Source organism: Physeter macrocephalus, chromosome 7 (genome assembly GCF_002837175.3).
Source record: "Physeter macrocephalus isolate SW-GA chromosome 7, ASM283717v5, whole genome shotgun sequence".
NCBI lineage: Eukaryota > Metazoa > Chordata > Mammalia > Artiodactyla > Physeteridae > Physeter > Physeter macrocephalus.
In genome coordinates this window covers 22,464,023-22,478,066 of record NC_041220.1, presented here as the reverse complement: position 1 = coordinate 22,478,066, position 14,044 = coordinate 22,464,023, and the positions used below count along the sequence as shown (strand labels likewise).

Genomic DNA, 14,044 nt, shown 5'->3' with positions numbered 1-14,044 from the left:
ATCTCTTCCAATCTAATTTTCTTTCATAGCAATGTAAAGTATTGTCACAGAGCTTCCTGACTTACAGCCCATTAGTTTTCTGGCTGTACCATGATATTACTCAAAGATCTTACTCTCTTCTTGTAGCTGCGTAAAATCTAGCTTAATTGTATTATTTTGATATTTGAGTTTTTATAGAGCTTTAGTTTCATGTAAAATTTGAATATTTTTAGGTAGATAGTGATATTTTGTTTTATTATATTTTGGCCATGCCATGCGGCATATGGGATCTTAGTTCCCTGAGCAGGGATTGAACCCGGGCCTCCCGCATTGGGAGTGTGGAGTCTTAACCACTGCACCGTCAGGGAAGTCCTTAGAAAGTGATATTTTGAATACAGCAAAATTCCTTTCTGTCCTGGTTAGATAAGAGACTGTATGTGCTGGATAATTGAATATTCAGAATTATAGATACCATCTAAGAGTTTACAGAATTAGAGCACAGTAAAACATCCTGGGGTAAGACTATCTTGAACAATACTTAACATTTTTTTTTTGACTTGGAAGGCACCTAAGGATTCCTGTTCTGAGGGGGGTGTGTGTGTGTTACTGAATTTTCTGCTTTCTTCCCCCTTTTGGTATTTTAATCTCAACATAACTGGCAGTAATGTACTAGGTGAGATAATGGTCAGTAAGTAGATATTTATAATTCTAAAAGAAGAAATGCCCTTGGAAAAAAAAGCTAGCCAGTGGGTGGGTTGGTTTAGCAAGTGTTTATTCAACAGTTCTGATTGTAAATCACATAGAGGGGGGATATTTAGTTTAACAATTTGAGATGTGTCTGTGATTGAGATCCTAATGAAAAAACTCCAGAGTCAGGGTTGTTTCCAGTTACCTCAAGGTCTGTTTTTACTGTTTTAAGTGCTTGCTTTTGTCTAATTGGTGACAAAACTGTGATTCCCGCCCCCACCTCGCCCGCCCCCCTTAAATGCACATAGTTAAGTAACTCATGGCTTACCCAGTTTGGCCCATACAAAGTTTTACTTTTTGGCCCTGACCAGGGATCAAACCCGTGCCCCCTGCAGCGGAAGCGAAGAGTGTTAACCACTGGACCGCCAGGGAGGTCCCGACCCACACAGTGTTTTACACGTTGACAATCTTCACATAAAAGCCCTCTGACTAGACCTCCTTCTCCAAGCGTGGGGTGGAGTAGCAGCTGCCTCCTTTCTTCAGAAAATGTGTGTCTGCCACAATTTCTACCAGGTCCACTTAGGCACTTACAGTTGCAACTTCTAGAATTTTCCCATTATAGATCACCAATTTTCAAAGCAAAGAATTCAGTAAAATGCCTTGCCATATCTATACCAAATAAAGCTTATCTTTGATTCATAGTGCTTTAAGATAGTCTCATTAGAAAAATTAGTTGTCTGTACTAATAAAGCACAAAAAAGTTGTTAGTCAAGACTTAAAATTGGATGGTGTGCATAAGAAACCAACTCTTAAATCAGTGTAATGTTTTTCTGCTTGACTTTTGAGACTTCGTTATTTTATTTATTCCTTTCCAAAAGGTAAGGAATAGACCTATAGTAAATCAAAGTGAAGCATAATTGAGGAGTTTGTTAGTAATTTTCCACAGAATAGAAGATTGCTTATCCTGAAGAATTTTTCAGCTGTTAATTTGCTTTTATTTTCAGGAAACATTTTTCATTTATATGTATTTCAGATTATGGCTATGCTTTGCTAATTTTTTTCAGCAGCCTTTTAATATAAAGGAATAGCAGTTTTCTGCTTTTGAAAACAAATATTTGATTTGCAGAACTATTTAAATATTCCCTGATTAACAAGAGCAAAAAATACATTTATACCATAACAGTATAGTTCTGCTTTAGTAACATTAGTCTCTGAAATGTACTCGTTTTCTAAGGAGGTTAATTTTCACTGTTGGGTAATTTCAGGAATGAGTCAAAAGTTATAAAAACTCACCCAAAGTGCAGATTTTAACTGCGCGCTTTGTAAGTAAGCACCTAAGTTTAGATGCCAGCTTGTAAATGGTTAACGATTATCCTTACTATGAAGTGTATCAATGAAACAACCATGCTGTTTTGGCTTTTGACTGCATCTTTATGACAGAACGTCACAGTTTGATTAGATATTATTATTTTGTTAGTATGCCTACCCTAAGTGGCATGCAGATGTGACCCAAAACAGTAGGGCTAGTGGTGGCATAACAATCCATAAATTGCAGATTTGCTGGAAGAATAAACGTTAACAGAATTACTTGTGCTTTGGAGTGCTTCTTAGGTCAAAGTGATGGCAGTGTCACAGAACTAAAGATTTCTGACTTTCTAAGGTGTGGAGCGTCTAATTGAGGTTTCATGACAGAATTACTATTGGATTTTGGTGGATTATAGTAAGGAAATGTTCTTGATGATTGAACAAAAATGCTTGGTTCTTCAAAACTACGTGCTAGCTTATTCTTTCTGAAGGCAAGATACTGCGGAAGCACAAATGCCGATAACAATAAACCGTTGAAAGAAGGTGGCAGTGTTGCTCGTTATGTGGTTTTTAAACTTTTGTTGGTTATTTTGTGCTATGTTAAGGGAAATTTCCATGAAGAATTGATGCAGTGAGGAGAAACTAACTTCCTTACCTATTGTTTCTGATATTTATGTGCTTGACTTTTTTTAAATTATAAATGGAGCTGGCAGAAAGACATTGTTGAAATTATTTTGAGAACCACATTAACTTCCATCTATTCTATGATATATAGCCATAGAAGAAAGTACCGTATGGGTGAATAATGTAACTGTTGGCAGCCTGAGCAGAATCAGATACAAAAACCATCTGAAGTAAAATATTTGGTCCATCTGAAGTAAGATCTTGAACTAAAGCAGTGGGTATTGTTTTATTGTTACATAAGGGTGAAATTTTCAATTTATTATGTTTTTCCTGCAAAGGCTAATAATATGTGAAAACTCCTCTTTAGTACCTTACTCTTTAAGGAGCTTTATAGTCTAGTGTAAGAGGAATATACAAGTAAGGAAGTTAAAATTATGTTGGATAATAGTGTACAGAACAAGATACTTTAAGAAGGACAGTCTTCAGTTTGTACTAAAGGGAGGGCTGTATTATTTATCTGTTTTAATTTGTCTTTTTTAAGACATTTAAGCACAAGATGGACCCTATAGTATAGGTAGGGTCCTGTGGGTAAGGAAGAATATTCCAAGTAGGGAAAGAAACAGGAGAAAAAGGAGATGTGAAACATATTTATTTTATGTGCAATACAGAGAGTGTATTCTGGAGAAGAGGTGGAAGATGAGACTAACTAGATGGGTGGAAATCAGATCATTAAAGCACAGGAGTTTGAACTTTAATCTTGAAAGCTGTGCTAGATTTCAAGCTGGAGAGTAACTTGTACCTTGAAAAGACTACTTCAGCATTAGGGTGAGGCATAAATTGGAGGGAAGCCAGAGTGAAGGCAGGAATCCTACCAATAGGAAACCATTGCCATAATGTAGACAAAAGATAGTAAGATCTTGAACTAAAGCAGTGGGTATAAAGGAGAGGAGTCTGGTTCAGGAGACTTCAAGGGTCTTTAACATTTGGTAACTACTGTGAGGAGATGGGAAAGAATCAGTGATGAGATTCTAGTTTGTGGCTTCACGATTGTGGTTTGAGTCTTTGACACATGAGACATCCAAGTAGAAATATTCAATAGGCATTTGTATATATGTCCTGGAATGAATAACTACACTAGAGATTCCAGAGTTACCAAAATAAGTGTGGGACAGGAGATAGAAGCAGAAGATGGATCCGTAGGAATACCAATACATTATCGTTGCCTTAGGGGAAGAGTACAGACACTGAGGGAGGAGCAACTTGGACAAATTTGAGCAAAACCAGGGTAGAAGGTTTCTAAAAAAGAGACACAATATGTATTCTGGATTTCTAAGATTGGGTCAGTTTGCTGATCAGTGTATTCCTTTTTGTTTTTCTTGGTGTATTTGTTTGCTGTCAATTTATGGTAAATTTGATACAAGCTTCAATTTTTTCAGATGACATAGTTTGGTTACCTTTAGATATCATATATGGTTTTTACCAGTTTTTCCTCTTATTTGCTGGAATTTTAGTGTTAATTTGTAACATTGAAATGTTTTCATTCTGTAAGTTCTTTTTTTTTGAAAAAGTGAAATGAAATTTGGCTTCGCCTAAATCTTACTGTTAGACTGCCTTTAAGAAAGTCAGATACAGTGCTTGATTGTATGAAACTTGGAATGAAAGCTTAAGCAGAACTTTTGGAATTAGCTCTAATGAAAACTTAATGTTTTGGGGTTACCCTTAAATTGTTAACTGTACTCAGTACAAACATATATCTTCAGTTATGAGCCTGTTTTGTAAAAGGGTATGCTGTTTGAAGCATCTATTTCCAGTTAATGTAGCTTTATTATTTAACAGTGATACATTGGTCTAATAAGTTTGGATCACATTCTGGTGCCTTGCTTTGATTTGTTTTTCTGTACTTCTCAAATGCTGTTTTGCAGTCTTAGTTTTTTGAATGAAAATTTTTTGTAGGCACTATGAAAAGGAGGGACTTGGGAGTAGGAAAGACTTAGAGAGTAGTACTTTCATTTAATAGTCATGTTTCTTTGAACTTGATTATCAGTAAGTTAACGTTTCTCCTTTGCCCAGGTATATACCCTTGTTCATTTTTCATAATAGCTATAACATTTCACTGTATGTCTCTTTACCAGACTGTAAGCTCACCAAGATAAGAAATTGTTCTGTGTCCCTTACATATACTTAGTAAATAGAACAGCGGAGTTAAAGTAATTCAACTAATGTTTAATTATTTTACAGAGGTCTGGGGATTAAATGAACTTAGAGCGTCAGACCTGTGAAGGTTATTTGCCTCACATATGGAGTGGGCATAGAAAAAGGCTCAGATTAGTGCTGTATACATCCTCACTCAAATGGAGAGGAATAGGTGTTGGTAATAACTCAATTACTGCAAATTTTCAAACATGTCTTCAGGTTGGCTCTTTGCATATCCAGAGACAATTATGCAATCCCTTTTTTTAAAAAAAACTTTGACCTTAAAATCCTTGACTGGATCACCATCTTTTGTCATCATTCTTTGATCCGAGTCGAGCAGCCGTCTTCAGAAGACCTGGGTTTGAATCCTGGTTCTATCATGTACCAATTGTATACTTCACTAAGTTATTTCAAGTCCTGTTTTTACTCAACTCATAAAATGGGAACAATATCTTTTTCCTTTTATTGGTTAATAAATTAAATGTAAAATACTAGCAAGTTTCTCCCAGATGTTACTTTTCATACTAACATTGTATAGTATTTATTTACTGAGGTGTTCTTCATACTCAAAGTGAGCAAGACAGCTGAGGAGAAAAAGTAGTGCTATAGCTTAAAATTTTGTATTTTCTGTTGAAATGGACCAAACAAACATTCCACAGTTTTCCAAATCTAGTAATCCTGTGTATTGATTGGCTGTAGAGAACTCAGTAGTGTGCTTTTGAAGAAAAGACTTCATGGTTTTTATTTTTTAATTTATTTTTTTTATTTTTGGCTGCATTGGGTCTTCGTTGCTGCGCGGGCTTTCTCTAGTTGCAGCGAGCGGGTGCTAGTCTTCATCGTGGTGCGCGGGCTTCTCATTGTGGTGACTTCTCTTGTTGCGGAGCACGGGCTCTAAGCACATGGGCTTCAGTAGTTGTGGTGCAGGGGCTTAGTTGCTCCGTGGCATGTGGGATCTTCCTGGACCAGAGCTCGAACCCGTGTTCCCTGCATTGGCAGGCAGATTCTTAAAACACTGTGCCACCAGGCAAGTCCCAAGACTTCATGGTTTTTAAATGAGAATTTTGAGGAGCCAGTTGGGAACTAAACTTTCTTTAAAAACATATTCTGTTTCTGTTCTCCTCCTACTGAAGGGAGTTGTTATGTTACCTATAAGACCTAACTTTTTGGTTTGCCAGTAACCAGAATAGCCTGTTGAGGTACAAAGCCATTTGTGTATGTATGACTATCATTAGAAGAAATATTCTACAAATAAATGTAAACTTATATTTTCAAGTTATAATTTGGTACATTATTATGTAGACTTTTATTGCTGAGTATACTTTGTAAGAATTGGGGTCTAGAACCTTGTGTTTCTGGGTAATTTTTTCTAAATTTCTTTAACTTCCATAAAGTAGGATCTAAGTAAATTAGGGTTCATTGTTCTATAGTAAATATTGTGATTTTTTTCATTAATACGAACTTCATTGTGGAATAATTTAGACTCTTGCAGTGTAAATAGGTAATTTTGCTTCATATTAAAGAAATGCTTAGAAAATAGAAATGTTACATGAATTATCTAGCAATAACATTTAAAATAGCAGAGTTAAGCATATTTTTCTTTTCACAGAATGACAGCCCATATCAAGGCGGTGTATTCTTTTTGACAATTCATTTTCCTACAGACTACCCCTTCAAACCACCTAAGGCAAGTATTTCCCTTCCAAATCTGTGAGTATAGATTTGTGTTCTATTTCAGAAATAAGAATTTCTAATTCTTAGAAATTAGGGTTCTGTGTAAGTCAAGGCTAAATTGATATGAATGTATAGTGAATAAGAATAATTGAGGCTGAATGTATATATTGAGTTGAATCACTGATGTTGAATGCTGACTCTTAACCTTTAGTTAAAAGAGCAGCTAAATCTGGATTTGAACTTTGTAAATGGAGGTGAGAATTGCCGTATCCTTAATGTTGCAAGGCTCAAATATACCATGTGAAAGCTTTTTTTATTTTCCCCTTTATTGTGCTTATACAGATTTGGATTATTACCCCTAGTGTCTTATAATACTAGGCTTCCAAATATCCAACTTCAGTATGCATTTTCACATTTTGCTAAAAAGTATACCATATTTGTATTGGGGTTTAGACAGACTGTAATACATTTTGGGCTTTGAGCTTGCACACGTAACAGTAAATTTATCAAAACTCAAGAGTTGCTTAATGCACTGGGGTGACTGGTTTATAGTTATTAAAAGCATGTGGTCCTTAACTTTTCAGAGCCATTGAGATAAACTCAATCTGTATGAATAACTATGGAAGATAATATATATAGAACATTGGCACTACACTAAAACTATCTTCACAATTATAGGTGCAGTATGACAGTTATTTTAGATGAAATGCCTTTGTGATTCAAATTTGTGTTTTTTATGTACAGTGGAAATGGAGGCTCATCGATGCCTTAAATGAGCTGGCCTGTGTGTTGTGGTTTACATTTGGAAATTTCTTATGTTTAAGTGAATGTTAAATACCCTTCAAATGGCTCTTTGATACTCATGATATGGTAGGGCCAAAAGTTAACCTTCAGAACAACCCACCATATCATTGACAATAAAATTTTTGCCCCACAGTTGTGTTTTCCATTTTAATTAAAAATAGGGAAGCCCCTGAGGGATCTTGGTCAGAATATAGAAACCAGTTTCTGTAATATTTGGTCCTTTTAGGTGTATTAATTAGGTTTTAGCTATTTGATTTTTTAGAATTTTAACAGTATTTTGAGTCTTGCTAAAGTCTTCTGGCAAAGTTTAGGGTGCTTGTTTTTATTTGGGAAAAATACCTAAAGTTTTTGTTTTTGTTTTTAGGTTGCATTTACAACAAGAATTTATCATCCAAATATTAACAGTAATGGCAGCATTTGTCTCGATATTCTAAGATCACAGTGGTCTCCTGCTTTAACTATTTCTAAAGGTAAAATAGTTTTAAAGAAAGTCTTGAGAGGCTGATTTTCTAATTTTGAGCCTACTTCTCTGAGTATTTTTATAATGACAACTTTTTGATAAAGGTGGGGAAAGGAACAAGAAGTTACATCATTTTTGCTCTTTTAGCAGTATTGATTTAAAAACATTTTGTGGGAAGAAGTTAACATTCAAATGGGGGGGGCATTATTTGCAAATAACAGTAGCAACGTTTATTTTAATTGATTTCTGCAGTATTTTTCAATCCCAAGCCACCTGCACATCTCATTCACTCGTTGCCTTTTAGCTAAAATGATATACCGAAAGTTAACAGAGCTTTTGGAACTTGAGCTTTCTTATAGAAATATTGTGATTTTGCTTTCCTGTGTTTATTATTTTTTAGATAAAAAACCTTTTTAAAAAACCTTTAGTTAGGTGTTTGGTGATCATGGTAGGTTGTTCCTACCTAATAATAGTCTAAAATGTATAGTCTTGGGAAGGTCTGTAGATAAATTCTGCTCTTCTACTTTAATAGGGATCCATTATGTGACATCTTTAATAGGTTGTCCAGTCTCCATGTCAGTATCCCAGATGGAGATGGAGTGTCTCTCCATCTCTTACTCTTTGAATGACTCTGGTGGCTTTTATGTCGCTTTTACCCCACAAATAAAATCATCTAACACAAAACTGCTAAATGGGAAGGAAGTCTGCCTTTTAGTAATTTTCAGTTTTTGGTATTGGCTTAGCATTCCTTAGTACACAAAATTAGTGTTTTTTTTTGTTTGTTTTGTTTTGTTTTTGTGGTATGCGGGCCTCCCTCTGCTGCGGCCTCTCCCGTTGCGGAGCACAGGCTGCGGACGCGCAGGCCCAGCGGCCATGGCTCACGGGCCCAGCCGCTCCGCGGCATGTGGGATCCTCCCAGACCGGGGCGCGAACCCGGTTCCCCTGCATCGGCAGGCGGACGCGCAACCACTGCGCCACCAGGGAAGCCCCAAAATTAGTTTTTAATGTTGCTAATTATGACAGTATTTCAGATATTTGAGGATAGCAGCTAACTAGAAGCATTCTCAATTTCTGGCTGAGTACTTACTGCAGCATTCCCCAAATTGTTTCTTGAAATAGTTAATAGTGTTTTACCAAAAGTTTTATTTTTATGAGTATGGTAAATGCAAAGTGAAACTGGTTTTGTTTGTTCGTTTTTTTAAGGCAGGACATCATAAAGCCTCTCATATGTTTGTACAGTGCTTTTGAATCTCCTTAAAGGGACTGTGGCAGCGTTCCCAAAATTTTATTTGATTGGAAATACTTTTTGCGGGGAGAAAGAAAAACAATTTGGGTGAATGCTGCTGTAATTCTTTCAAGTGCGGCATAATTTTAGGCCTATTTTTCACCCTTTTGGATACATTCAAGTTTCTTTTCAGATCAGGCTCTCAACACCAGATAATCTGGTATTAAGAAAGCTTTAATACTAGGTTCCAGGTTATTTTTTTTAACCACCATCGTTGGGAATGCACTGTAATACTGAACACTTTTTCTATAAACGTGGGTTTAGTTTTATATTTGCCCCCACACTTGGTTTTAAAATTATATGTGCGATAATAGTGTTGTCTTTTGACCACTTTAAGCTTTTATATCTTTTATAAAAACCTTGCACAGTGTCTGGCACATAACAGACATTCAAAATGAATTAGGTACATGTTCCATGATGCTTGACATCTTTTAAGTTGATATTTTGAACAGGGCAGGGTAAGAGCTAGAGTTGAAGGCCCACTTAGTAATAGATCTTGGCGTTGTTAAATTTAACCAATACTCTTGGGATATGGTCTCTACCTTATAAATTCACGGAGACAAAACATACAGTCAGTGGGGGCAGTTGTGAATTTTTGTGAAACGCCCCCGAGAGCAGGACAGAAAGTGGTTTTTTTTAATCATGGCAAACAACTAAGAATAATACTGCACAGATGTTCCCCAGATATTTTTATTTAACGTCCCCCCACCCTGCAGAGTATCAAGAAACTCCAGTTACTTAAATTCTTAATACCACTTAACTATTTTAAAAGGTAATACAGGGAATTCCCTGGTGGTCCAGTGGTTAGAACTCTGTGCTTCTGCTACAGGGGGCACGAGTTTGATCCCTGGTTGGGGAACTAAGATCCCACATGGCTTGCAGCACAGCAAAAAAAAAAAGTTATATAAACTAATATGGCATCATTTGACTATCTTAGAACCCCTGATTTTGGCAGATTTTTATAGCTAATCAGTAAACTTGATTCCAGGAAAGATCTATTTTTAGTATTTCTTACCTACCAGGAACTTGTCTCCTATAGAGCAGAATCTCTGTAAAGCTTTGTCTTATGGAGATTAAGTTATAAACTAATAAAAATCTTTTGAAGATTGAGGTTTATAATACATGTTTTTAAATACTTGTATATATCCAAATTCCTGATGATGGGTAACAGGCATTTATTTTCTTCCAGTTCTTTTATCCATTTGTTCACTGCTATGTGATCCAAACCCAGATGACCCCCTAGTGCCAGAGATTGCACGGATCTATAAAACAGACAGAGATAAGTAAGTATGTACTAGTTTAAGAAAACAGTATAAAAAGTGGCTTTTCTTAATGAGTTAGGCTTATACTTTGCTGTAAGTTGTCATGGCAACGCCAAGAAGACTTGATGCTTATTTCTGGTAAGATGATAGTTGAAATGTGGAGAAAGCCAGTTATTGAAATGTGATTTTTTTTTTTTAATTACTAGGTTTTGGTTTATGTGGCAATAAATAGCCCATCTAAAATGTTTTATTTTTCTAACATGTTCAACGTTTTGTCACTTTGTTTTGAGAAAGAAAGGTATTTTTTCTTCACCCCAATTATGTTTTTGAAAAAATATATCGGTACTGTTGTAAAAATTTGGTCTAAATTTTTAATATATTGAATTCTTTATGTACAACTTTACCATTATAACTTTTGTATGTTATAATTAATGCTAAGTATACTTGTTCAATTAGGTACAATAGGTTAGCAAGAGAGTGGACAGAGAAATACGCTATGTTGTAGGGTAAGAGGATCTGCACTCTATGGTGCGCTTATTCATGGTACTGCCAGCACTTGAGTGCTGCATGTGTTAAGGCACTGTATTAACTAACAAAAGGTAACAGATGTGGCAGTTTTCTGAAAACTGTACATTTAACTGCTTGATCTCTGTTTAGCGTGAAAGTATACTCAATAGTCATTATTGCTTGAGAGTATTTTTGCATGGCAAACCAGTTATCTAGCACCAGTAAGAAAAGAAAATTTTAGTTTCTTTTTCAAACTACTACAGTATTTAAATTTTAACTTTAAAATTGGTATATTTTAAACTTCAGTACTATAGGGAACGTGGTAACTTGGTTAAAATTTTGCCAAGAGATAACAATGTAAGGGAGAAACACTTTTAAGCCTCACCATCTATACTAAATGTTCATTACTGACAAGCATGCATTAGTGTCAACTATACTTTGTGGCTCCCCGTATGCTAAATAAAAACCTTTGTTATAAAGTGCTGGCTTTACAAGAGGTATCCTTAAATGAGGTAACCATGAATTGGAGGAAAGAATTTTTATATGTTAAAGTTAGAAAAATGGTTGAACTATGTTTAGTTCTCGGTTTGAAATGGAGTTAGTTAATACTTTATAGAGTTCAAACTGTAAATACAAATCAAAAGTTCTCCTATGCCCTTTTATATATTTGTTTCTTAACGTTATCACTTCATTATTTTTTTTTTTTTTTTCCCACTTCATTATTTGTTCGGGTAAGTAGCCTGTGGCATGGTTGTAATACAAGGAGAAATTGATAGCATTTTATCAGTATTAGTGATCTGCCTCAGTAATAAATAACCTTGCTCATGTATGAATTACCTGTTGATCTTTTAAAACAAAGATGCCCCCAGTTGTACTCCCAGAGTCTCATTTCATCAGGTCTCAAGTGGGGCTTGTTAGCGCCAATCACCACACTTTAACATGTGGTTTTGACTAACACATGACACACCCACCTCATCTTGAAAATTACTGCTCTTTTATCACCTTACCCAGTGTCTTAGTTTTCTGCCTATGCCAAAGTCTCAAAGGCATTTTCTTTCTCTTTTGGTAATATCCAGGGTCAAGTAACTTTTCAAAGTCTAGGATTCAGATAAAAATGTTTTAGTTCATTGTTTGGTCTGGCTTTAATGGAAATTGCTATAGATGTACAGAATCTGCTGTTCTGATGAATTGTAAAAAAAAAATTTTAATGTTAAAATTTGTTGGAATGGGTACCAGTTGTAGAGTTTCTAATAGAACATTAGCTCAGTGGTAGGAGACAGAAAAGGTCTTTGATTTTTGTTAGCCATTCTATGTGTTTATTAAAATACTACTTTCAGTGTATTAGGACATTGAAAGTTCTCGTTTCCTACATTGCTTTGAGTACCAGTGCTTTTTCTTCCTTTGTTGGCTTTATTCTAATCATAGCCATTAAAGGTGAGTGGCACTCCCTGGTGAGTCTAGAGGTAAAATAGATTCTTTCCTTCCCTTTTAAGTATTAAAAATTATTTTAACTTTTTAAATAACATCTTTTTTATTTACAGGTACAACAGAATATCTCGGGAATGGACTCAGAAGTATGCCATGTGATGCTACCTTAAAGTCAGAATAACCTGCATTATAGCTGGAATAAACTTTAAATTACTGTTCCTTTTTTGATTTTCTTATCCGGCTGCTCCCCTATCAGACCTCATCTTTTTTAATTTTATTTTTTGTTTACCTCCCTCCATTCATTCACATGCTCATCTGAGAAGACTTAAGTTCTTCCAGCTTTGGACAATAACTGCTTTTAGAAACTGTAAAGTAGTTACAAGAGAACAGTTGCCCAAGATTCAGAATTTTTTAAAAAAATGGAGCATGTGTATTATGTGGCCAATGTCTTCACTCTAACTTGGTTATGAGACTAAAACCATTCCTCACTGCTCTAACATGCTGAAGAATCATCAGAGGGGGAGGGAGATGGATGCTCAGTTGCCACATCAAAGGAAGCAGCATTATTCTAGCAGCATCCATTCTTGTGTAAGCCTTCCAGTGTTAGAGATTTGAGGTTACATGATATACTTTATGCTCATAACTGATGTGGCTGGAGAATTGGTATTGAATTTATAGCATCAGCAGAACAGAAAATGTGATGTATTTTATGCATGTCAATAAAGGAATGACCTGTTCTTGTTCTACAGAGAATGGAAATTGGAAGTCAAACACCCTTTGTATTCCAAAATAGGGTCTCAAACATTTTGTAATTTTCATTTAAATTGTTAGGAGGCTTGGAGCTATTAGTTAATCTATCTTCCAATACACTGTTTAATATAGCACTGAATAAATGATGCAAGTTGTCAATGGATGAGTGATCAACTAATAGCTCTGCTAGTAATTGATTTATTTTTCTTCAATAAAGTTGCATAAACCAATGAGTTAGCTGCCTGGATTAATCAGTATGGGAAACAATCTTTTGTAAATGCAAAGCTGTTTTTTGTATATACTGTTGGGATTTGCTTCATTGTTTGACATCAAATGATGATGTAAAGTTCTAGAGAGTGAATATTTTGCCATGTTCAGTTAAAAGTGTGCAGTCTGTTACAGGTTGACACATTGATTGACCTGATTTATGCAGAATTAATAAGCTATTCAGATAGTGTAGCTTTAGTATGCTGCACATGATACTGGCAGCCCGGGAGTTCATAGATGGACTTGGGACCCAGCAGTTTTGAAACGTGTATATGGAGTTTAAGAAATTTATTTTCCAGGTGCAACCCCCATCTAACTAAAGTTTAAGAAATTTATTTTCCAGGTGCAACCCCCATCTAACTAAATTTTTTCTTCACCTTGTACACTTGACAGCTGAAAAAACCATAACATGGGAGTAATAATGGGTCAAAATTTACAAAATAAAGTACTGTTTTGGTGTGGGAGTTGTCATAAGGCTATGTTGAAGTGACTTATCTGTGGGATATTGAGTTTTTTTTTTTAATGGAGTGAGTATCCATTAAAATGAATTTGTTCAGCCATTTACATTAATGAGCATTTAAATGCAACAGATATCATTTCAGGTGACTTAACATGAATGAATAAAAGTCAATGCTATTGGATTATTTTTTGTTTGACAAGTGCTATCTGTGCCACTTATTTAACTTCTGTAGTAACAAGGGCATTATCATTCTTCACCCTTCCTAATTCTGACCCTATAGTTTTACTTTTTCCTAGTTATTTTGATTTGTCCATTGCTTTCTTACAGTCCTGTATTCAATTTCTAGCACATCTGTGACTTTT

General features: G+C 35.4%; 1 protein-coding gene across 6 annotated transcripts in view; it reads left to right on the top strand.

Annotated features, from left to right (window-relative positions):
• UBE2D3 (ubiquitin conjugating enzyme E2 D3) overlaps positions 1-13,185 on the top strand; it is a 28,998-nt gene extending 15,813 nt beyond the window's left edge. For 3 of the 6 annotated variants that reach the window (XM_028491695.2, XM_028491696.2, XM_028491694.2), the window contains exons 5-9: positions 6,395-6,472; positions 7,628-7,733; positions 10,198-10,291; positions 10,727-10,776; positions 12,319-13,185. In XM_028491695.2, the coding sequence (XP_028347496.1) occupies positions 6,395-6,472; positions 7,628-7,733; positions 10,198-10,291; positions 10,727-10,775 (327 nt within the window). In that variant the 3' untranslated portion in view covers position 10,776; positions 12,319-13,185. The remainder of the gene's footprint in view (positions 1-6,394; positions 6,473-7,627; positions 7,734-10,197; positions 10,292-10,726; positions 10,777-12,318) is intronic. The other 3 variants (XM_028491697.2, XM_028491698.2, XM_055085890.1) reach the window with 1 other exon arrangement.
• Positions 13,186-14,044: the final 859 nt, after the last annotated feature.